Source organism: Propithecus coquereli, unplaced genomic scaffold (genome assembly GCF_000956105.1).
Source record: "Propithecus coquereli isolate 6110/MARCELLA unplaced genomic scaffold, Pcoq_1.0 Scaffold1, whole genome shotgun sequence".
NCBI lineage: Eukaryota > Metazoa > Chordata > Mammalia > Primates > Indriidae > Propithecus > Propithecus coquereli.
The window spans coordinates 17,284,409-17,308,898 of NW_012133857.1; the positions used below are offsets into that span (position 1 = coordinate 17,284,409).

A 24,490-nucleotide genomic window follows, 5' to 3' on the forward strand; every position below is an offset into this window, starting at 1 on the left:
GTAGGGTGTGATAGGTTCATCTGTCTGTTTCCCTATGGCCTCTTTACACTGTTGGGAAAGGCTTAGGTTGCATCTGTCCCATATACATGTGAACTTTCCATTCACATTCTGGTTAGAGAATGGACTACTGATTTAGGATCCAAACCAATTTTTACATGGCCTGAAGAAGTGAATATAGAGCCAGTGCCCTGAATGGCAAATGTGTTTTATCCTTTGAACCAACTCCAATTGATTAGTTCTGGTTGCCTACAGTGCTCTCTTAAGAAGGCATCTATGTTGCTCAGCTGGGAGGAGTGCTGGGATTGATTAGCGATGTCTGTCATGGCCTCTGGATGGATAGCTTGCCCTATATTTGCCATGCTGTGTTTTTAACATGTCCATAACTCCTCTGTGTTCTCCCCCTCTGTAAAATGATTTTAATACTAACAGGTGACTAAGTATGAGCTGAGCATATGAGAGAGAACAGGTAGATTCCACTTTAAGAAAACCTAGCATGAGAAAATGCCAATTTACAAAATGCATAAATCTGGATCCAATTATTTCCATTACAGAAAGATTCCATGAAAGGTTCCTTTAAATAGCCAGCTCCCCTACTGCATTAAAATGATGATTCAATTTACAAAAATTCACTTTGCATGCAACTCTTCAAGACCATGTCTGTGGAGTAAAGCCAGCCACACCTGATTTTTTTTAAACCACGGCCTAAATAATGTTCAGGATGGCTGCCGCCACCTATCTCGAGTCTCTTGGTAATTCCCGCTCTCTTCGGTCTTCCTTCTTCTTTCTTCCTATCCCAGGGTGTTGAGTAGACAATCTGGGTGGTGGTCAGCAGCTGCTGGCTTGCACCCTGACACGGCTGCGTTTCATTAGTGGGTAAACTGATTGCTCCAAGGATGTTTATGTGTGGGTGTGGTTGTACGAGTTTATGCACTCTGTGCGCTATGTCTGTAGATACAGATACACAAAAGTCATTATCTTGCTCTCAGCCCAACCTAAATTCATTCCTGCTGTGAGAGTTATAAATGGAAGTTTCCAATCCCTCGGTGGATATGGCCTTTTGGTAATATCTGCCCCGAATTCCGCCTCCCCATCCTCTTTGTGTTTGTTTATATGTGATTTACCCTTGTATCAGAAAACTTCCCCAGACTTTGGGCCTGAGTCCCATTATCCAGACGTGGAACCCTCCTCTTCCTCTGTGGCCTAGAAAGCCCCAAATGGTTTTCTGATTTAGAAAATTAAATATAATCTGACTCTTGTGGCAAGCTACAAAATTCCCAACCAACAGATGCTCCCATTAAATATATAACATACACAACATCTGAAAGTATCACCGATCTAGCACGGACTTGAATTATAGAGGCATACAGTGCCCCTCGGGTAAGATCACCAGCCTCTTCCCAGGCACTCAAAATTGGGCAGTTTTCCAGTGGACCCAAAGCTCCCAGGAATGCTGACTGGCATGTGCGTTTGAATTTCCGTTGCTCTGTGAAAGCAACTTAATCCAGGGAAGAGTACCTGAAAAAGAAGGTGTCTTTCCTGTCCCTGGGTATGGCCTTCCCCCACATAGAATCACTACAGTAACTTCTCAGGCCCAGAGCACAATTATCGTCTCTGTTTCATCTACGATATCTTAAAAATCTCAACATAAATTTATTCCCGGGAGCATTTTTTTTACAGACATGTCTTTTTTTTTTTTTTTTTCTTTTTTCTTTTGGAAAAAGCAAAATGAGACAGTAACAGCAAACACATCAGCCCTACTCAGACACTTTCTTCTGGCCTACAGTGATCAATTCTATTTGAGATGAAAGCTCTCAGGCTGGCGAGCTGTCGAATAGCTCTTTTCCTTCTGTCTTCCCAGGCTCATTGGTTTGAGCCAAGCGTCCCCTGTGGTATTGGGCTGTAATAGCCGCATAGGTGCAGCCATAGATGGCAGCCGCCAGCATCATGAGACACAAGACCCCACACATAACCCCAGTGATGATGACAGTGCCAATGGCATGACGGAGGTTCACCGGCCTCGGCTTGGGTTTGAACTCACACCCCAGGAGGTCTCGTTCCCCTGAGCTGTGGTTCTCAGGGGGCCTTGGGACCGCCCCGTAGGCAGAGCTGGGCTGCTGAGTCTGCGGGGACCCCGGGTCAGGAGCAGGAGGAGGGCAGGGCTGGTACAGCTCATGAGGGATTTTGAGGAGGTCCTTTCCCTTCCAGGTGTCTGGTGACCTACAAATGACGCCATCCGTTATTCCCCCTTTGAAAAACAAAAGCAAAAGATGATAAGGGAGCCTTTACACAATGCAGTTCCAAAATCTTCAGCCTGCAAAAACTTTGGCAGATGGAATTTATGAAGTACTTTTTTTTTCCTGGAGTCAAAGAATTTAACAACCATATTTTATGATTTTAGGATTTTCTAAATTGGCTAAATGCTAAAAATGCCACACACTAAATTGGCAATTACTTATGACCAAGAATTCATTAGAAGCCAAGTTACCTTTACGTTCTATAAACGCTGAGGGGGAAACAATGCAAAAGCCGACGAGAAGGAACACCGCGGCCCCCAGCGAGGCACCGTTGCCCATGGCATTCCTGCCCCGCACGCCCCTAATGAGCCCCACCACACAAGACATCCTTTGTGCCAGAGCCCCCTTGGAAGGCGAAGGGAAAAATAAAACAAATGTCCATTGTTGTGATGTTATGTGTTAATTACAAAGACTGTGTGTCTACCAACACTAGTCAGGGATGCCAAACAGAGAGGTGGAGTGGTCTTTAGAGTGTTTTGTGTATCTGCGGGCTTGACAGCACTGTTAGTTTAGTTCATGGAATTAAGTATAATTAATGTGTCTCCTCAGGCTGCAAAACATTTACCACTTCGGGTACTGAAATTTCCAACGGCTTATTAAACCCAGTTTCTGTTCCCTATAAGGCGATTGATTTTCTCAGGTGTGTGGACCACAGTTGTTGGGGGCGGGGATCTAGGGGGTCAGCAATTCTTTTCTAGAAAGAGTATAGGGCTAACAGACTTCATTCTAGCCTAGTTTGACCACTGATTTACTATTTGACTTTGGGGAAGTAAACTGACTAAATTTTCTGCCATAAAAACATACCCAGCCCTCCCCTCCCCGCTCCATCTCCGTTTTCCCCCTACACTCACTGTTTCTCTGCCTTCTCCTCTCTGGAGTGTTCTGAGGCCTGGGGAGTGGGCAGGGTGGCCCTTGGCAGTGTCAGCCAGAAAGCCCTGTGACGGGGCAGACCTGCCCCAGAACTGCCTCACTTCTCCGGAGCTACCGTAAAGACCTCCCCCAGGGTAGCTGCCACGACAGGCATGACTCCTAACAAAGTTATCACAGATGGGAGATTCTTAATACACACCGTAGGTGAATTAGGAAATGATGATAGCAGAAGGACACTCATGAAGGTCGGCTCTTCAACATTATTGGCCCCTACCGTTGCATAGCACTTTGGAGTTTAGGGAATGCCTTCACATTTCTTCCGTCAAAGCCTCATAAGACAAGTCCTAAGTGGCCCTGTAAGTAGGTAGGGCCAATCTGCAGTGCAAGGATTATCTCAAGTCCCAGGCACACCAGGGTTAGTGGCAATAGTAAAATTCAACCTATATTCTTTTTGCTGCCACTGCTTAAAACTGAATCATCCACCACCTGAATCTCCTGGGCCCCTCCTGGCTTCTTCTGCAATCCCTTGAGGCAAGAGTCCCAATTCTAAAGCAAAAAGGTAAAAAAAAAAAAAGTTCCCCCTTTTCTGAGCCACTGATTTTCACAAGGCCCCTGAAGTGTGGGGCAGCTGCTCCAGATGAGCCCAGGGTGCCGTTGAGCTGTGCTGAGACCAGGGATCCCTGCCTCACGAACCATTTCGTTCCTCTGCCCCTGGCCATCAGAGCCTCCACCACGGAGCTGGCGGCAGAGGCCAGAGAGACAGAAATGAAGCATGGGGCTTTCAGAAGTAGTAACAATATTTAATCTGGCCAAAGAACAGTGAGACTTCCACCAAGGGAAGAAAAGCCACCTGCTATGGGACAGGCAATTTCATCAGCTGACTCCTACCTAAACTGGGGTGGTTTATGTAATCACTCCAGGCTTGAGAACTGTCTTTCTCTGGTTCCACACTTCCTGCTATGTCAGGGTCAGAGCCACAGCCTTGGGACCCAGAGCCAAGGAAATAACCAGGCTGGAGCCTGGGACATGGCTGGAAAGCAAGCGCTATGGCTGCCAAGAGCTCCATGGCCTCCTGTGCAGCTCCTCCCCAGCCAGGACTCACCTCCCATCTCTCCACCACTATGTATGTCATGGGCTGTGGCTCCCGAGGCAAATCTTCTCATTATAGCTTGAGGGTCGACTCCCTTCCAGATTTGTGTAAACTGACAAGGCAAGAAGCTCCAGCTTGCCAAGCACTCGTCGTTCTCTATCTGACCACTGGTAGCTCTTAACCTCTGTCTTGGGAAAAACTGGATTGAAAGCTTGAGTATGCACTTCACTTAGCTGTGTAATTCTGGAAAGCTCCTTGGCCACACCATGCCTCTGCTTGCTCAACTGGAAAGTGGGAGAGCGATTGCTCTAGGGACTCATTTGGATAAAGTATGTCAAGCATTTAGCATAATACCTAGCCCAGAGGAAATGTTTACTAAAGTTAGTTATTAGCATGAAGATGATTTGTTTACTTATGAAGAGAGAAAGGCAAGAATGGTAATTATAAAATCTATGGGCACGTTTTTGTGGAGGAGATATTATTATGCATTCACCAAAGCACATCTTTGGTGAAGGCCCATAGGAAGACTAAATTTTCTCACTTTTTGTGGTCAGTATGGGGCCATGTGACTGAGTTCTGGCCAATGAAACCAACTGATGCCACTTCCAGGCTAAAAAACCCCCAGTGTAATCCTCCACGCACTTTGTTCAGTTTCGGTGATGACCTTAGAGACCACAAGGTGAAGCTGATGGCGGTACAAGCTGGCAGGGGTGTATATCCCTGAATAACTGCATGGAATGCAGGCCTGCCCACATCTTCCTTAGACTCTGACATGACTGATCAACAGACTTTTATTGCATATATAACAGAAGTCTGGCGTTGTCTGTTATATCAGTTAGCCTGCCCTGTCTAATAGCTTTAGTGTTTGCATTTGTTTATGTATTTTTTAAGAAGGTCTTCACTAATATCGGTTCCCTTATTTTGCCTGTATTTCATGCATCCATAACTAGACTGTCTCCCATATTTGGCATCTATTTGGTTTTTTTTCTGGTTATCTTGGAACATCCAGGTCTTGTTACTCCAAATCAATTTTATCTTCCTCTGAAGGGAAGCAGTTATCTGTACTGAAGCTCTGCCATGAGTGACCCTTGAACTACGTCACCAAATCTGAGGATCAGAAGCATCCCCAAGATCTCCCTGGCTTGATATTACCAGTTTCCACCTGGTCACAATGAGCTAGTGAAGGGTATTAATTTGCCCAAAGACCACAAGCAAGTTTGTGGCAGAGTAAGGGGAACTTTATCCCATCCCATGTTGTGTCTAGTGTCCTGGTCCTAGGAACTATTTTTTCGTTTTATCAAGAAATGTTCTTTTTTGGTGAAGACAATCTTTCTATGATGGTCTGGCTTATGCTTGTGATTTAATCAAGAAGACAGTAGCTCAAGCCACTTCACCCCCAGATGTAAGAGTTTTACTTGCAACCTCTTACAAGGAAGAGATTGCTACATTTCTATGGCTCCTGTTCTAGGTTAATTTGAACGTTGGCTGGTTAGTAATACGTTCTTTGCTATTATATGGTTGAGAGGGATTCTTAATTCAATATTGTATATTCGAACCCATGTTGTACCCTAACCTTGCTTCTGAGACATCCTGCAACCATCCAGACTGTTGATTCCCTAATTCATGTCTGTAGCTCTGATAGCCTTCCTGAGCTTCAGTCTTCAATATATAACCTCAGACTTAACTGCTCCCTTAGGATGTGTAAAGCCATCTCAGACTGGACACAGCCAAGCTGAAGTCTTGACTGGCCACCCCTCACCCATTTTCTCCACTCCCCAGTCTGCCCCTTATCAGCTACAGACATCACCGTTTGTCTGGTTAACACACAGGACAAAACAATTAGCATTTCCCATAATTACGCCCCCCTCTTTGTTTTCCACTCCAACCTATTGGCAATTTCCATCAGTTCAGTATTCCAGATATGTCCCAAAGTTGATCTCTTCTCCCCACCCTGATTCGAACCACCATCATCTCTTTGCTGGCCGACTGAAATCCCTTCTGCCTCTTCCCCTGCTGCTTCTTCCACAGCCTTTGGTCAGCTCTCCCAAGAGCCACCAGAGTGACCTTTCAAATTGTGATCAGATCATAGAGTTCCCCTGATGGAAACTCTTCAAGAGCTTTCCATCTCAGCTGGAATAAAGTCCAGACATCCTGGGCCGTCCCGCAAGCTCCTGCATGACTGGCCCCCGAGCACCTGTGTAGCCTTGTCTCAGACCATGCTCTCACTCCCTCCCCGTGCCCAGCCACTCTGCTGTCCCTCTCTCTGTCCCGCAGCAAAGCCAAGCTTCCGCCCTCGCCAGGCCCTTTGCACTTGCTGTCCTCTCCCCAGTCCTCTCCTGGCTCATTCCTCCTCATGGTTCAGCTTCTGCTCACCCACATCACGTCCTTGGAGGGGCCTTCCCTGTTTATCCTACCTAAAATGGGACCCCTTTCTAGCCCTCCCTCTCCCCTTCCCCTGCCTCATTGTCTTCTTAGCACCAACTGCTATTGGAGCATGTGTCCTTATTTATCATCTTGTTTAACCTGTTTCTGCTGCCAGAATGGAACCTCCATGATGGTTAGCACCTTCTTGTTTACTGCCCTCTTCTCAGTGCCTGAACAGTGCCTGGCATGTAAAAGGCACGCAATGTAGGAATGAATGGATGATACTGAGAGACAGGAGAAGAGAAGCACTGTGAGATAGAGCAAAGAATGTGGGGCCAAGAGCAAAAGCCATGCATTCTTTTCTCATCTGGGCTTCTACTCTGTGATCTTGGGCAAGTCACTGAACCTCTCTGGGTCTCCATTGACCATTGATGATAGGGGTCGGCAAACTGTTCTATAAAGGTCCAGATAGTAACTATTAGAATCTTAGTCATACAGTCTCTGTAATAACTTTGCCCTTACCGGGCAAGGCAGCAACTCACTATGTAATGAACGGGCATGGCTATGTTCCAATAAAACTTCATTTATAAAAACAATAGGTAGACTGAATTTAGCCCTTGGGCTGAGGTTTCCTAACCTCTGTGTGATTTCCAGAACCCTTCTTTAATATTCTGGGATCTCTTGCTTTTCTTTTGGCATCGGGTTAAAGAAATTATAGATAACTTCAGAGAGAGGCCCTATTGCAACCAATTTCAATAACAGTGGTATTTGCTGATGCAGAAGGGATAATCTTAGGGAAGATTTATAGCTGTCAAACAAAGGGGGAAAAATATTCCAAGGAAAGATAGCGATGCCTCCAATTGGATTGCATTTGAAAATTAGAGTTTGGTGCCATTTGGGGGTTGAGCAGTTTGTTATTCAGGTGGTGATTGAATTTTCTCTTCCTTAAAGGCATATTCCCAGATAAGTAACTTCATGCTGTATTAATTAAACAAATGGAAAGTTATCTCTATGCATCATATCTGTAGATGAATTGAAATACTCAAATTTTTAAATACCTTCTAATGACTCACTTGCCTCTTTGGCCATACCATGAAAGCTTAAATCCGCCCCTTGCATACTCCTCAACATTCCTTCTAATGCAGAGAACAGATGAGGTTCATCCTGGGCTGGTAACACACAGATGGGGGTTTCCAAGTAGGCATTACTGACCTTTATAGATAAATTTCTCCAGCCAGAGTTTAAGACCGCGCAAGTGGCAATTGCATTTCCAGAGATTGTCCTTGAGAAATAAAAGCCTCACACTGGGCATGGATTCTAGGAGTGCTCCATCAAGCTGCTGAAGCTGGTTTTGTTGAACTGCAAATACGGTTAGGTTCTCCCAAGGCTTGCCCAGGGATGTGGGAAGGTGGCTTATGTTGTTTGATGACAAATCAAGCTCCCTCAGCTGGGGGAGGGAACGGAAAAGTCTGCTTTCCAGGGAAAGCAAACAATTCTGGGTTAAATTTAAAACCTGCAAGTGCTGAAGTCCATCGAAAGCTTGGGGGGCCACGTTGGAAAGGGAATTGTTGGACAAGTTTAAGGTCGTGAGCCATGGCACTGACCTAAATGCAAAAGCAGGAAGCTGGTGTATCTGGTTGTCTTGTAAGTGCAGCATTCGAGTCTGAGGAGGTAAATCGGAAGGGATTTCAGCCAGACCCTGCCGACTGCAGTCTACAAAATCTGTAGATGAGTGACAGTGGCACTTGTCTGGGCAGCTGTGTACCACCTGGAGTAGGACAATCACGCTCAAAAGCAGGATCAGTTCACCTACGACAAACAGAAATAGGAATAGGAACCAGTTTGTGAGGAGTAGTAGCAGCATTTTTTCCCCTTCACGGTTAGTGTGATTCTGAGCTCACCATCTTTAGTAGCGTCGGCTGGACTGAGTACATCCCCCGTGTCAATAATTATTGCAATCTCTGTGCTGACTATTGTTGGAAGCCTTGGGAAAGACACTTTCTCAGTGCCTCAGTAACCAAAATATGGAAAATGTAGGGTATCCAATAGGAAGGTGAAAGAAATCTTTTGGGAGCACATGCCCTTTGTAGAGCATAGCAGAATTATTTGGGGCCAGACACATAGAAGAGTGGTAGGGGATTTCAGATATTCACATTTTTTAAAAGTATGCTCCAGAGCGGCACTGTCCAGTGAAACTTTTGCATCATGTTGGAAATGTTCTTTATCTGCTGTCCGATATGGGAGCCACTAACCGCGTGTGGCTACTGAACTCTCGAAATGCAACTACGGCAACCAAGAAACCACATTTTTATTTGTATTTAATTTCAATTAATTTAAATTTAAATAGGCACGTGTGCCTAATGGTTACTGTATTGGCTAAGACAGGTCTAAAACATTCCTGTAAACTGATGTCTATCTTTGCAGGTGTAATTCCATGAATGGTGATTGTCTCTGCTGCTTTTGTATTTAAGAGATTTTTAAAATACAGAAAACATTAATAATAGTATAATAAACACGCATATTCTTATGGCACTTCACAGGTTATCATAATTCCTTCATTTTTTTCCTTATAACTCAAAGAAGCAATGCATTACTTATGCAGTTGAATGCCCTTTGATTAGTGCCCAACTCATGTTTTCCAACTGAGGTCCCTTTACCCCCACCATTACTGATGTATCCCGCCACACATTTAGAAATAATAGTTAATAATGACAACAACAGCAAATAGCCATATATTAATAGCATGAATTTTGAGCCAGGTACCACTCTAAGTGCTATATATATATATATGTTAATCTTGATAACCTTATGAATAGGATTCTATTATTATCCCCATCTGAAAGGTGAGGAAACTAGGCACAGAAAAGCTGAATCACTTGCCCAAGTTCACACAGATACTGAGTAGTAGAGCCATGATTGGAACCCAGGCTGGCTGCCTCCAGGATCTGTCAGTTCTTATCCACTGTGCTCCACTGCCTGTCACATTCTCTGTCTCTCTCTCTCACACACACACACACACACACACACACACACACACACTCACACACACACATGCCCACATGCACACACACAGTTTTGCATAGCAGTTTTTATAGTGTAACTTAAATACAATCATCAGCATGTCTCATTCTTCGATTTGCTGCATTCTCTCAAAACTTATCTATCCACATGGAGACACAGCAAGCTAATTCACTCCTTTGAACTGCTATAGAGTATTCCACGATGAGACCACGCTACATCTAGTATTTAATCCAGCTCCTTACTGAGGGGCCTTTGAGCTGCTCTAGTTGTTTTATTCATTATAAATGGAGCTGCAAAGAGCATCCTTGTGCAGACCTCCTTGTCTGTTCAGGAACATGGGAGAGGTCTCAGGAATCAAGAGGAATTTCCTTGTAGTGCTCAGAGAGGATGTTGAGTTTACATTTTTTTAGATACTGCTAGTACATTCTCCAAAGTAGCTATATAACCCTCCCTTCTTTTTTCCTGAGACTTGAATTTCAAAATATGGCAAACATCTGTCAAAGGCATCTTGTTAAATTGGTAGATGAATTCACAAGGTCACACAATAATATTCAAAACTCAAAATAGTTATCTACTCACAATGAAAGCCCTTGAAAGAGGTTTTTTTGTTTGTTTGCTTGCTTGCTTTTGGCCTTGCATAGAGAAGTGTGCAGAGTGGCTGTCAAATGCATTTGAGCCTGCTCCTCTTTGTGCTTGAATTCTCTACTGATGCTAACAGTGCTTTAGGGCAATAGGGAAGATGTTTGGAGAGCCTTCTGACGGAGATTCTTCTCAGTTTAATTTAGTTCAAGGGATGCAGAACATCACAGTCCCTTTCCCCTTTCCAAAATATAAAAAAGCAAAACGCTTGTTTTCCTGTCTATAATTTTGCAAATAATCTAAATGACTCCTTTCAAAGTCAAAACGTCTTAATGAACCCCTCGCCTTTAGCTATGGGGCTCAAGCATTAATTTAGTTGCAGAAAATCAATGCTTAAACCAGAGAACATGTTTCCTACAGAATCCATTAATCTATTAATAAAAGGCTTGTCTTTCTGAGATTGTAGCCGATTTGTTCATTCTCTCTTTGGTTCCACTCCCCCCACAAGGGAATGATATATGAACTCCACCTCCAAGCACCACGTTTGCTATGAGGTGGCCCATGACATGCCAACTGCATACCCATCTGTCTCCATCCCCTTCCTCTGCACACGACATGGCACAAACATACATCTTTTCATGCAGAGGCATTTTTCACATCTGTCTAGTCTTTTCAGAGAGATGACTTGAAAATATATTTCCCACAGACCCCTTTCTGGGCGGGATCCCAACCCTCTCCCAGAGGAGAACTCTTCTGAGGGGCATGGACCACGGCTCACCTTTCATGACTGGGTCTCCACAGGAGTTCTTGTGACCACGTAGCCCTCCTTTATTAACGAGCCGATCAACAAACCGAGGACATGACAAACTTGGAGCCCAGCTTTTCATCCCCTCTTTCTGAATCCTGCTTGTGCTTCTCTTCAATGCAGAAAGCAGTTGTCGCTTTCAAAAGGCCATGTATTTAAGCAGTCCTTCCCCTTGTCTCCATCTGGCCGGGCCGGTTTCCATAAGAAGATCTTTGGATTGTGCCCCCTTTTTCTTTCTTAAAGTAGTGGCCTCCCCGAGCTCACCCCTGCCTTTCCCATCCAGACGACGCGCCACATAAAGAGTGTTTGTCAAACCCCGGTGAACAGCTGTAGCATTCAAACATGACCCCGATGGCTCGGCCTTTTTGATTATTTAATCTGCTTGAAGTCCAGGGCACCAAAATAACACTGCCTTCTTAATCCGGCCGTGGCTCCTGAATTCTGTTGACTTATTAACCATGCTGTGTTAACCCTCGTCGGGCTGGGGGATGCTGGGTGGGGACCATCAACCGGGGGTCCTGCTGCAGAGGCCACAGACTGTGTAATATGAGGACAAATTGGCCGGCTGGGGGCTACCACGGTTCGCACAGTCCACTTCTTTGGCCATCGTAGGCTTATTCAGCCAGCATCCGTGGGGATTAGCTGTGTTGACAGGGTCTTGATGGCCTGAAATTCATAGCCATGTTTTCCTTTAGTGGACATCACAAGCTGCTTTCTGGGGCCACAAATGCTTCTCAGCTGCCTGCTTGCTTGTTCGCTCCTTACCCCACCCCCACGCCTGCCAAACTGACCTTTCGGTGAGTGTGACTTTAGAAATGCTTCTCAATCTTTCATCCTTTCCCGATGCAGAGGTCCTGGCCCTTCCCTCATTTTTCACATATAAAACAATAAAGCCGCCCCCCTGAGCATCGGGCGCCAGTGAACTATGACTGTTCTCTAATTGAAGCTGTTGGGAACTTTCCCACCAGGGACTGGAACCGTTTCTTTGAATGTGCAAATCCCCTGCCATTTGCTGAGGTGGGGTTTCAGTGCCTGATGCTGCCCTTCTACGACAGGCCAAAATGCTCCGCGTGCCCACGGTGACCATGTGTAAAGTAAAAGCCTTGCTTGTATGGAGGCGGTGTGAACTGCAGTCCCTGACCTCCAGCAGTTGAGTGTGGGCTCTGGAATCAGATGGATCCGCCTTTGAATTTCAGCTCCGTCATGGCTCTGTCTCTGGGCAAGTGACTTGCCTACGCTGAGCCCCATCTATAACGTGGGGATAACGGTAGCCTTTACTCCACCAGACTTGCTCAGGGTTAGATATGGCAAGACAAGTCTCAGCCCAGCACATCTTCACACATGTTCACAATCAGCCATGAACATGCCCTCCAGGACATGTGTGCTGCAGCATTTGAAGGACAACCTTGACCTGAAACCAGGAGGGAGGTCCTGAGGGAGGGCCATGAAACCTGGCCCCTTATGCCGCACTGCTGGTACAGGGGGAAGAGATTCCTTGCGAACGGAAGTGGAAGAATTGGATTTTCAATAGCCTTTTGTGCTTTGGGGACCCTTTCCTCCTTTGGCCAAGCCCCTTCCCACCCACAGAACCCAGGATACTCTTCCTGCTCCTTCCTGAAAGTCTACCTACCCAGCCTGCCATATTTTGTCCTTCTCTCCAACACTTTTTGGGCATCACAGATACAATGGGCAAAAGTGAGCTGTAGGTGATGAAGCAGGTCATGTGAATGGTTTCTTTCCTCCTTCCTATTTCTGTTTTCAAGTGCACAGAATTTAATAATCATTTCTTGATGACACATGACCATCAGTGACCCACGTTTAGCATTCAGTCATTAATTCTTTGTAACGTAACAAACACATGTGAACCTACTGCTTCCTCTAAGAACTAGAAAGTTACCAATAACTTGTATCTGCCTGTGTGCCTGTCTTTCCCAGGGGTCAGAAAACACTTTTGTGAAGGCAATATGGTAAATATTTTAGACGTTGAGGGCCATACAGTTTTTGTTGCAACTATTCAACTCTACAGTTGTAGTGTGAAAATAGCCAAGGGTAATACCTCAACAAGTGGTGTGTCTGTGCTCCAATAAATCTTTATTTACAAGAGCAGGTGGAGGACTGGATCAGCCCATGGACTGTGGTCTGCGAACCCTGTACTATCCTGTTCTCTGGCCACTGCCATCACTACTCCACCCATCCACCTGTCTGTCACCCACTGCCAACTCCCACCACCTGGCCAAATTATCCACTCTCCTGTCTCCTCATCTGTTACATGGGGGCATTGGGTAGGATGACCTTTAGGGCCCTCTTATGCCCTCTTAAGTCTAAAACTTTGTCATTCTGGTCAAAAAGCATAATAGGCTTGAAAGGCACTATACTTGCTTGAGAGAGGCTTCAACAGAAAGAATTTGAAAGTCTCTTTTGGTTATAGTGGAGCAAAACCAACTGGGATGCAGGTCTCTTAGGCCTGAAAAAGATGACTCTATAGCAGCATATTTGGGCGTGGGAGGCCAGGAAACCTGTAGGCAGGATCCTGTAGGCAGTTAAGGCCAGCTCTGGTTAGAGCCAGGCTGTATGGCTAAGTGAAGAAGCACACTTTTATGCTGCTTCTGCCCTAAAGCTGTGTGACCTTGGGCAAATCCCAGGCTCTCTGAGCCTCAGCTTCCTATCTGTAGAATGTAGATAATACCTGCCTCACAGGAGGCAGGGAGGATCAAGTAATATTTGCAAAGTGCATGGCACAGGTCTTGTAGAGCAAATGATTAAAAGCAGCATCTCCTATAACAGTGTGCAATTGTAGACCTTGAAGAGTCTGAGCTGGCTACTCCCATCTAAAACACGAATGCCCAAGAAGCCCCACAGCGGATGGGTTCCTGGGAGCAGCTGTTTACAGCCCAAGGGGATTCTTTGGTTCTGTTTGACTCCTGCTGACTCTAACTGGCAGTTAAAAGATGGGCAGGGCACACATGGGCTGGAAGGCTCCCGGACATGTTGAAGGACTTTGGTTGCAAAAGCTGATTGATTTATTCCATCTGACCTCAGCCAAGAGAACAAAGGGAGGGTGTGTGAAATGCATGCTAATGCAGGCAGAGCCTTCTCTCTCCCTCCCTCCCTTTGTGAGCCGGAGCCCAAAGGTGGCAAGACAACTATAAAGAGTAACTGAGGAGAGATGCTAAATGTCAGCTCAGGCCAAAGCCATTCCCTAGAAGAGAGGACTACACTGTGAGGGGCTCCTGGCACCATGACCTAGTAGGACCCCAGTTTCCCACATGGGAACTGGCTTCCGATACACCCTCGGAGTAATATTGTGGTTATTATCACATTGAGGTTTCAAGAATTTCCCAGCTTCTAAGATGTACTCTTTTGACCATTTTAAGTCAGAATGTTTTCTAATATTTTAAGTAAATTTACCATCTCACTTCCCTTGAATAACAAAGAAAATCAACAATTATTAACCCTTAAAATGGACAGTGTCTTGAAACCCAGCATGTAATAACTCTTTCTCCTAGGCCATATTATACAACTATTAAAAAAGAATGAGTTAGAAGTAAACATACCCATCTGGGAGGATATTCATAATAAATTGTTAAGTGAAATAAAGCAATCTGAATAGCAAATATGTGGTATAATCTCATTTATATTGCAACAAAAAAAAGTTATAGGAAGAATTAACCCTACAAATGTGCATTGATTGTCTGAAGATGGACTCAGTAGGGAAGGGCAGTCACCAAACTGATAATAATGATTACTTAGGGGAGGGAGGGTCTGATTTAAGAAAAAGAATAGAAAATTAACTTTTTCTGTTTATACTTCTGTATATTCAACTTGCTACAACAAACATGTCTATTTAAGTAGCTGGTAGAGACACATTTCATTTATTGGAATATTTGAGAGGGCTTAGCCTCTAGTGACTAGCTGAGTTATATGTGTAAATATAGCATGCCTAGAGTTTGTCTTCTCTCACACCAAGAGGATTAGCCCCAAAGGTAACCTCTGTCTTTCTCTGTCAAGGTGTCTCTGCGTGTGACAAAATATGAGCGTTTCTCCCACCGTTAACATCTACTTTGGTAAAATCATGGTACAGTGCTCCTCCATCCCTGTTGGCAGACTCCCAGTCCAAAGCATGTGCTGTGGTGATCTGATGCCGGGGAAAGCAGCCAGGCCCGGTGACAGCTGCAGCTCTGGAGAGTGGGGAGGAGGCATTGGCACCACAAATCCGTGCACAAGTTTCATTTGGTTATGGAGGAAAGTTGGCATGAGGAGGCATGTGGATAATAGTGAAAATACTTCGCGAGGAATTGTAGATGACAAAATGGCATACATGTATAAAGTTTATACAGAGCTATTTAAAGCTTCAATATTATCTTCCGTTTTTCTTTCTTCCTTCCCTTCATCCCTCCCTCCCTCTCTTCTTTCCTTCCTTCCTTTTCTTCCTCCCTTTCTCCCTCCCTCTTTCCTTCTTCTTTCCTTTCTTCTTCTCTCTCTCTCTAGACCTCTCTCTTTGGACTTGTTTTAAGACATATAGCAAGAACACTAGGAATATGTTTTGAAATGACAATCCTATCAATCAGTTATTTAGTGCTTACCATGGGCGAGATATTGCTAAGGATTTGCATTAGTTAAAGTCATGCTAGTTATTGTCACAAATAAACCCCAAATCTCAGTAGTTTAACAGCTTATTTATTGCTCTTATCACAGTCTAGTTCAGGTTGGCAGGGGGTCGGGCTCTGTGCAGTCATTCAGGGACCCAACTTCTTCTTTCTTGGGGCTGTGTCCTCCTCTTGGTTCTCAGAGCCCTCTCCATCCGCTGACTGATGGGGGAAGAAAATGAAGACGAGGTGTGGGCGGGGCCAGGGAAAGGCGCTGAACACTTCTCACGTTCCATTGGCCAGAATGAAGTCACATGACCATATCTAACAGCAAAGGAGGCTGGGAAATGCAGTCTAGCAGTGTGCCTTGGAAGAAGAGGAGACATAGCTATTGGAGATCATTTGCAGTCTCTGCCTCCACATTTTATTTGCTTTATCTTACTTAAAGGTAACAACCCCTCTAGTTTCTAAACTTCAAATAACCTCTTTTGTTTCTTCCCATAGTTTCTACAATACTCACATAGTAGCTTTATTAAATAAATGTTGAATGAATGAATTAGGATGTTACTGTTACTTTTGATATAGGTTACAAAACTGAGGCACAGAGAAGTTAAGGAACAATTTACTGCATGTGAGTATCTGTGGAGTTTAATCTCCTTTTGGCAAGCTTCAAGTTGTCTGATAAAATTAGTGGATTAGTGGATCTCAAATAAAATCAGTAGAGTAATGGCTTTGAAATATATGCCTCCAGCCTCCCTAAAGCTAAGGAAGACAGTGGCCAAAATGTTTGAGACTACTTTTCTGCATTCACATGTCCATAGGGTCCAGGACTGAGCTAGGTTCTGTGGGGACTAGAAAAGACAAAGCATGCTGGCTCTTAACCCTCAAAGAGCCTACCAATCTGTAGGGTGCTATTTAGCAATCTGTATTTATTATGTCAGAGTTGATGCTAATCTCATCACCTCGAACTTATTCCCCATGAGAAGACTGCACGTGATTTTGTTTGAATGAGATAGGATTTCCCTGACACTGTCCAACTCTCAGGGAACTAACTCTCAGAAGTCCTTGCTGGGGAACTTCAGATGGTGGCAGAGGTAGACCTAGATGGGTCCTCCCTGCGCTGTCAGGTTTAGAGGAAATACAGACTCGCGGTTCCAATATCTTTCCAACTTCAGCCTTCCAGCACTTGGTTTTCCTGCACACGGGAAGTATGTGAAGATAAAGATGCATTTCAGATAAGTATGATTAAAGGTAATTAGTGAGCTCATGTGGCTGGTGGAGTAAACATAGACAGATGCTGGTTGACATAAGCCTAATGAAAGAAACAAAAGGATCAAGAAACATGGCAGCTCAGGAAGCCTGGCCAAGGCCTCGCACTGACACGTTGTTTTACTTAGATCTTTTGATTGGCTACTTTTGTCCCTACCCCAAGAATATAAATTGGAATCAAATTCATGTTCATGTTTGATTGTTTACTCATGTTACACATAAAATGAGTGTTTTGTGCAGTTCTTCTTGGTGAAGTTTTATTTGCTTTTGTACTTTTATTATAACATGATAGTCCAGTTTCTGTAACAGATTACAATGTATGTTTCATATTTTTAAGTTATAGCTTAGTGTATGTATATTGTGATGCAATAAAGAGTCTATTTTGCTTTTTTTCTCTTTGAGGTTTGCTCTCTATTAGTTCTTTGGTACACATAGCTTGAAAATGTTCTGGAAAACACAATTGTCTTAAGCAAGACTTAGGTTATAACCCACCAATTATACATCCTAAACTTTAGGAATCCCTTTTGTGGATCCAGCTTCATCTGTCCTACCATTTCATTTTAGTATAGTGTCCCTGCTATACACATGGAGTCTGGAGTGAAACCGTCTAGGCTCAAATGCTGCCTCCAACATTTACTGGCTGTGTGACCTTGGATGAGTTATTTAACCTTTCTGACTTTCCATTTCATCATCTGTGCAAAGAAACCTAGTTCACAGATTTGTGGGGAGGGTTAAACAATTTCTTAAACTGTAAGAATCTTAGTAAAAATAAGATGCCATGGCTCATAGCAATATATATAAGCTAGTATCCTCTCTAGTATTGTGTCTGTATGACATGTAGCAACTAGACATTTAGACTGTATCTGCTTGAACTAGTCTGTTTGGAACAAAAATAAGCGAGTTTAATGCAAAGGAGCATCTTGCCTGTGGATAGAGTGTACCATCTTTTCAGATTATAAAGCACGTGTTTAAGTGTGTTTGCCTAGAATCAAAGGCAATCTCAGTGAATTGGTGCTCTGCATATCTCTTCTTGTCATCAAAATAGCTCCACAAACAAAGGAAATTTTCTTGTTAGTGTCACAGAACTACAATCTTCATGTGGGACGTTTGTTAGTAAAATAAAATAAAGGCCTTGCCTTGACTTTGCTGCAGCCTTGTTGGATCTATAATGGGTGGCTTCCCATTCTGGAGCAATAGTGATGGTCTCATCCTTTCGTTTAATTCAAGAATCCCATGTTGGGTCACTTACTATATGCCTGTGCTGTTATATTTTAAGGTTTCCCCACGGTTCTCTCCTCTAGTCAGTCCCTGGTGGGAGGCCCTTTTCCCCATCCTTGCATAATTAGGGAAAGCATGTAGTCATCTCCCCAGGGCCGCTTAGCTTTCATCATGAAGCACGACTATCAGAGTTTCGAGGCTGATAGGAGTGGAAACATTTGTGTTCAACAAGCAGGCTCCTTCATGTGTTGTCAACATTTCGTTTGTGATTCTAATGAGGGCTGAGGAGAAAATAAACTCAGTGTACTGTTCTCTCTGCTAGAGCTGATGTTTATGAGTTCCTCTCCATGGCCTCGAGGTGCTCCTACAATGAGGGCATTTGGAAATGCAGCTTGCACGGAGCTGCTGCGTGTGTGATGACGAGCGAAAATGGTTAGATCCGCTGAGACTTTCCTGCAGGGGAGCAGGGTGGGCAGTGACTTCTTAAGAGACTGGCGTTTCCCCACTTATTGGTGCTTTCAATTTCTCCTAAAGGTGGAAACACCTTTGTATAAAAATAAGGTATGATACAGGGACTCTCATTCTGGACCCCTTTGTTGTGTATTATTTCTTTATTAAAGAAGCATCTATTGAGTTCTCCTTACCTGCAAAGCTCTGTGTTTGGGGATATTATGGGCACCAAAATAAGACACAATTGTATGAATGGACCTACAGTCCAGAAGGCCACTACAGTCTAGAAAGGAGACAGACATGCATCACACAGCCATACAAATACAGTCGTGCCTCGGTGTACGAGGGGCACTGGTTCCAGGACCCCCACACATACCAAAACCCACACATACTCAAGTCCTGCAGTTGGCCCTGCAGAACCTGCATGTAGACAAAGTTGGTCTTCCGTCAGTGTGGGTTTCACATCTTATGAATATTATATTTTTGAATCTGGGTATATGTGGACCCATGAAGCTCAAACCCATGTTGTTCAAGGGTCAACTGTACACGAAAATGTACAGCCATGAAAAGTGCCATGAAGAAGAGGTACATGGTGCTATAAGAGAATATGATCTAGGAATTTGATTTGGAAAGTTGGGGCAGACATCTCTGTGGATATTATAAACAGGCTGGAATCTGTAGTACAAGTTACAATTTACTGCAGGGAGGGGAAGGGACAAGGCCCATTCCAGGTAAAGGCATGCCACATGTTAGGCTGAGAGGCCAGAGAGAGGGCACAGTGCCCTAGGGGCTACTGGAAGGCCAATGTGGTTATAGCCCAGAAGGTGAAGGAAGAGCCTGGGGAAGCAGGTGCTGGGGAAGAGGTGAAGAGGCTGATTGCTGAGTCTCCCAACCCATCTTCCACGGTAACTTTATCATTAATATTGAAAAGCTTTGTCACACATGCACACACACGCACACACACATGCTTTTGCACGAATGCTGCTGTCTGGTGTTTGGGTCAGGATTGGAGCCCAGCAGCATACCTTACAATGTACTTTGGGAGGTGCTGTCACTTCACAGGTGGTGTCTGTTGGCAGCTCCATCATCTCACCATAGCTAGAGAGATACATCTTGCTGTGCACTTCTTGGAGGAGGTTAGAGAAGATGGTGGTTTTGCAAGTATTATGAAATCTCAGTACATGTTTATCAGATCCTGAGCTTTTACATAGTTTGCAGTTGTGGGCCAATCTGTTCTGCATGTGCATGAGGAGCAACAGACGGAGGAGTTGCAGCCTCACCACACAAGTGCCTGAGTCCAGGCTCTGAGGCTACATAGTGGGACAGAAGTTTTCCTCCTGTGAGTTTGTGTATATGTTAGTTGGATGAGATACCCCACATCCCTGGGGTGGAAAATGGGTGTTTCTGTACCACAGATACCTCTCTCAGCAGCCCATGGGGCCAGCCATGGCCTCAGAATCCTTTCCAGTCCATTGCTTGAAACAGACAACATGAGATAACCAACTGGTGGCACCATGCTAACATAATCCCAGTTGTTGTTCCTGTAGTAGATCCTTGATATTTGCAAATCTGAGTAATCTAAATGCCCCTAAAGTCTATCATGCAAAGAGCCAAGTGCCATTTTGCTGATGGGAGGATTTGAATCATGCCCCAGGAAGCTACTGACCAAGCCCATTCACCTACCCCTACCCCTACCCCTACCCCCAGCTTCTACATCTTGATGTAAACTTGATGTCTTCTTCTTCTCCTCATGAACACAGTCATTGTTCTACAGTGACAAAAGTAATTCTTTATTTTTAAAAATGACCTCCAAGTGAGAGACAAAATTTTAGAGCATGTTAAAAAAGAGATTAAGCTGTGATCTGTACATTTGCATGGAAAACTTATGGCTTGCACTAGAAATTTGATTCCAGAAACGTCAGGGATGGCATAGGCATTCTGTGTCTTTGAATTTGGGCATGTGGATGTTCCCTGTTAGTTTGCCATGAGTGGTGGGTTAGCCATGAGCCTCATGTATGCTATCCCACTAAAGCCGTCCCAGAAGAGTATGTCTAAGAAAATGAAGCGCCCAGTCCAGAGGAAGTTGATCTGAAAGGGTAACACACATTGCACAGCCAACTGGGACCAAGAGGAAACTGTGATGCTAGCTCTCCACTTGGGGTGATGAGGCACCGTTGATTAGCAACTTACTCTTTGTTTAGCCTTTCCTCTGTCTAGAAATCCAGTTTGACTGACACAGTGCCTCCCTAAATTCTCAGGGCTGAGTCACCACATCTAAAACTCATAGAGCCCTCAGACGGTCTCAGACGTGGGGTGCTCTACCTGGAAACAATCATGTCATTCCTCCACAATTCCACAGGAGGAACTATTATCTTCTACATCTTATGAAAGAAAACATGCAAACTTGTGAGGTTGACTCACTTGCCAGAGATCACAGTTTGTAAGTGGTAGAGCTGGGACTTGAACCCTTGTCTGCCTGACTTCAAAAAAGCCTTTGAACTACTATACAGTTTTATCTCATCTTATTCTTCCCAGTCCCTTCCCCCTGGGGAAAAACAAAAGAAGGGCCTTAAAAGAAACTGTAGCCCAGACAAAGCAGACTTAGGGAAAATAATCCAAACATCCCTGCCCAGGAAGACACCCACCCGTATAGGTTTCCACTGCCCATTGCTTCTGGGAGCCCAGGGCCACAGGGAGACTGGGACAGCCTGCTGTCTGCTTGCTGTGGCCATGATTGGGGAAGCATTCTGGGGCTGGAGGTAGGGAAGGCAGGGCATTTTATGCAGAGAGTTAGCACTAATCTGGCCCGTCCCCCGGGACAGAGCTATCAGTCAGATCTGGGACACATTTGTCATGGCTGCTCCTCTGTTCAGAAGCTGCCCCCTCAGGTCCACCCTCTCTTCATCGCTGGGCAGGAAGGAGAGAATTCCCTTTGATCTGCAGACCAGTAGGAGGAGAAGCATGGCATTTCGTGGGCCTGCTCCTGCCCTCTGCACAGGCGATTGTTTGGACAACCATACGATCGAGCCCCTGGGCCAGACTTGCATCAGAGCATCCAGACTCTTAAGACAGACCATGCCCTGAAAGAAAGTAGAAATGGAATGGCCACTTCCTTCTCATGGAGGAATTCTAGGTCATAATGTGGGGGAAAGGATGCCGCTAGGACTCAGATCTGCGCAGATAAGCATCTCAAAAAGAGGGGTGGAAAATGAGAGGGTGGAGCTGAACTCATAGCCTTCCCACCAGATGGCACAAACTTCCGTGGTCGGGAAAGAGCCACAATCACCACGTAGGTGTCCAGTGTCCATCCACAACCCCTTGCCCCCACTAACAGGCATTTTCCTGGAAGCAGATTAGCTCACTTTTGAGATACGCATTTAGTTTAAAAAGTAAGACAGGTAGCTCTTGGAAGATTATGACTGTTTCCTACTTATCCTCCTTGAGAAACGAAGGTTTTTGAGTCAAGTAATTCTGAATAGGGAATGTGTATGTCTTTTAAAAATATATTCGGCTTCCCTGTATAGTATACTTTGATGTATTAAAATACAGCTCGCCCCTCTCAAATTACTGCCTCGGTGCCTAATGCTGTAAAATTAAACTATTCCTTGCCGATATTATATTAAGCTCCTCCAGCATTTCAGACACAGACATCTCACAGAGCCTCAGGCCATATGTTTTATATGCTGTCAGGGCGAACTCTGACATCAGTCTGTAAACCCCGCTTCCCCCTTGTCTTTATACAGTGCAGCATTTTCGAAAACTTTGCTGCAGGCTCCTCCCACAATGTCACTATTGGAAGTAAACGTCTCTGGTTGTGTGCGTATGAATGCCTAAAAACACCAAAAACAAACCAAAAAAAGAGATTGTTTTATGAAAAGTCCTTGTTGCCTGGACATCACTTTTGCATTTATTCTATGCTTGATATTATTAAGGGTTTGTGTGTGTGTGTGTGTGTGTGTGTGTGTGTGTGTGTGTGTGTGAAGGGGGCTTTATTTTTTGGCGGAATTTTTACATATGCAAAAAAGGGCATATGTTTATGCACAATGATTTCCCCTCTGTAGCAGGGAGCCAAAGATATCTGTATGTTTGCATTTTGAAAAATAAATGGATATAGCCATAAAGGCCGATCCTCTTAACAAGACTAACTTTGTCATTTAATAAGGGAGATTATTTCATAGATATAAAACCAGTTAACACATTTAAAACTTGATAAGACAAGGCAATCCTGATATGTTTCCTGTTCTCTAGTGATTAAAGCAAACCGAGCGCTGGTCAAGGGGAGGTTTTCCATGGTACGAGTAATGCCGTGAATGTTTCTCCTGGTAATGCAATTAGGAAATATTGGCCCCAGCTAATGTAACTTAAACAAAACATGTTGTCCTCGTCAAACTTGTTCAAGTTGTTAAACAGGCAAAGCCTTGTCCAAAAAGTTAAAAAACAGGGGCATATAGTGTTTCCATGGAAACTCTGTTAAAATACTGATTTGTGGATATGATCATAATCAGCCCCATAATCTAATATGACTGAATTAAATGAAAAAGAATCTCAGTTATGAAGTAAACCCCCTGTGTGAGAGTATTCTTACACACGCAGAAAACATATGGGTCTGATGGACGCTATTTTCAAACTACTTATTGGCGCAGGATAGAGCTTTAAGACTCCAAGTTTTGTCTGTTGTTCCCCGCCCCCATTCATTGTTCATCATTTTTATAATACTGGGATTATGTGGGTGAGTAGTAAATAAAGTCTTGACAACATTCGGGTTTTTTAATATCTATCATTGCTCCCTACACAACACCCCATATTGTTTTCATTGTCTTTTGTGACAAGATAACCTATAATATTTAACAGTTTGTGGGACGTTACAAGTTTAAGTTTTATTAAAGTAATAATTTCTTCCTGCTAATGGGATCTTGGTAGAATTCTGACCACAAGGTTTCAGATGGATGCCTTTGACCTCTGGAGGAAAGGATATTAAGCCAAAATTTGGGGAGAATGTCCCTAGGACCTGGGGCAGAGGCGTCAGGGATGTGCATTGGCCTCCTCCTTGCTACACAGTTCTACAGCTTGGTTCACACCTGTCTAGGCTGTAATAAAAATGGAAACTGCTCACCATGGGGTAAACTTCAGCCTGATGAAATGGCAAAGACAGCTGTCTTTCAGCAAACCTACTTGATTTATTTGGAAATCATTTCATCCACCCAGAGATGATCACAGGTTGGATCAGTCTCCTTCTTGCAAAAATGCATCCTCAATCATGATGAACTTCAGATAGGGTTTACCAAGTGATTATTGGCCAGAGCCCAACAATCATTTGTACCTGAGCCATGACATCCCAGAGCACCTATAGAATGACTTCTGTGACAGGGAAGTTACATGTGTCCATACACCTCTACACAGATGTGTTGATACTTTTCATAGCAGCCTGTGGTCCCCTGAAGGGCCCAGCATGGCTGAGGCTCATCTTCCTGACAGGTAGAGTCAGACAGAGCTCAAAGATTCAGACTCCGACCCCAGGAGTAGGGACTGACTTCTCCCCAAACTTCTCCCATCCACATCCCACAGTGGCCACAGCTTCCAGGAGTGCATGCACATCTGATTTGGGCACAGGGAGGAAGAAGCAAAGAGAAAAATAGGCTCAGGCCTGAATCTTCTTACCAGGAGCTTGAATCTGTAGATTATTTGCTCCTCCTAACACCTTACTTCTAATTAATTTGGTTTTGTAGCAAAGTGATATATGAATGCAGTTTTTAAAAATTAAATAGTGCTAAAGAAGCTTACCAAGAGAAAAAGCAGACCCTGACCCACCACACCCAAGCCCTAGTCTCACTTCCTAGAGGCAACGGCTTCCAGCTCTCTTAGCATCTCTATTTTTCATTGGCGAGTTAATATTGCTTAGTTTTAGTTAATTTTAGACATTACTTATTTACTCCTTTAAACCATG

The 24,490-nt window shown here is 44.3% G+C and overlaps 2 protein-coding genes across 2 annotated transcripts in view; one reads left to right on the forward strand and one right to left on the reverse strand.

The window, feature by feature from the left end:
- Positions 1-24,490, forward strand: part of CACNA2D3 (calcium channel, voltage-dependent, alpha 2/delta subunit 3) — an 869,108-nt gene that overhangs the window by 730,487 nt on the left and 114,131 nt on the right. The window lies entirely within an intron of this gene.
- Positions 1,708-11,160, reverse strand: LRTM1 (leucine-rich repeats and transmembrane domains 1). Its single transcript, XM_012643467.1, has 3 exons — positions 10,997-11,160; positions 7,831-8,427; positions 1,708-2,245 (listed from the first exon to the last, which is right to left on the reverse strand). Exons 1-3 carry the CDS (start codon positions 11,103-11,105, stop codon positions 1,812-1,814), a joined length of 1,140 nt encoding a protein of 379 aa, XP_012498921.1. The 5' UTR covers positions 11,106-11,160; the 3' UTR covers positions 1,708-1,811.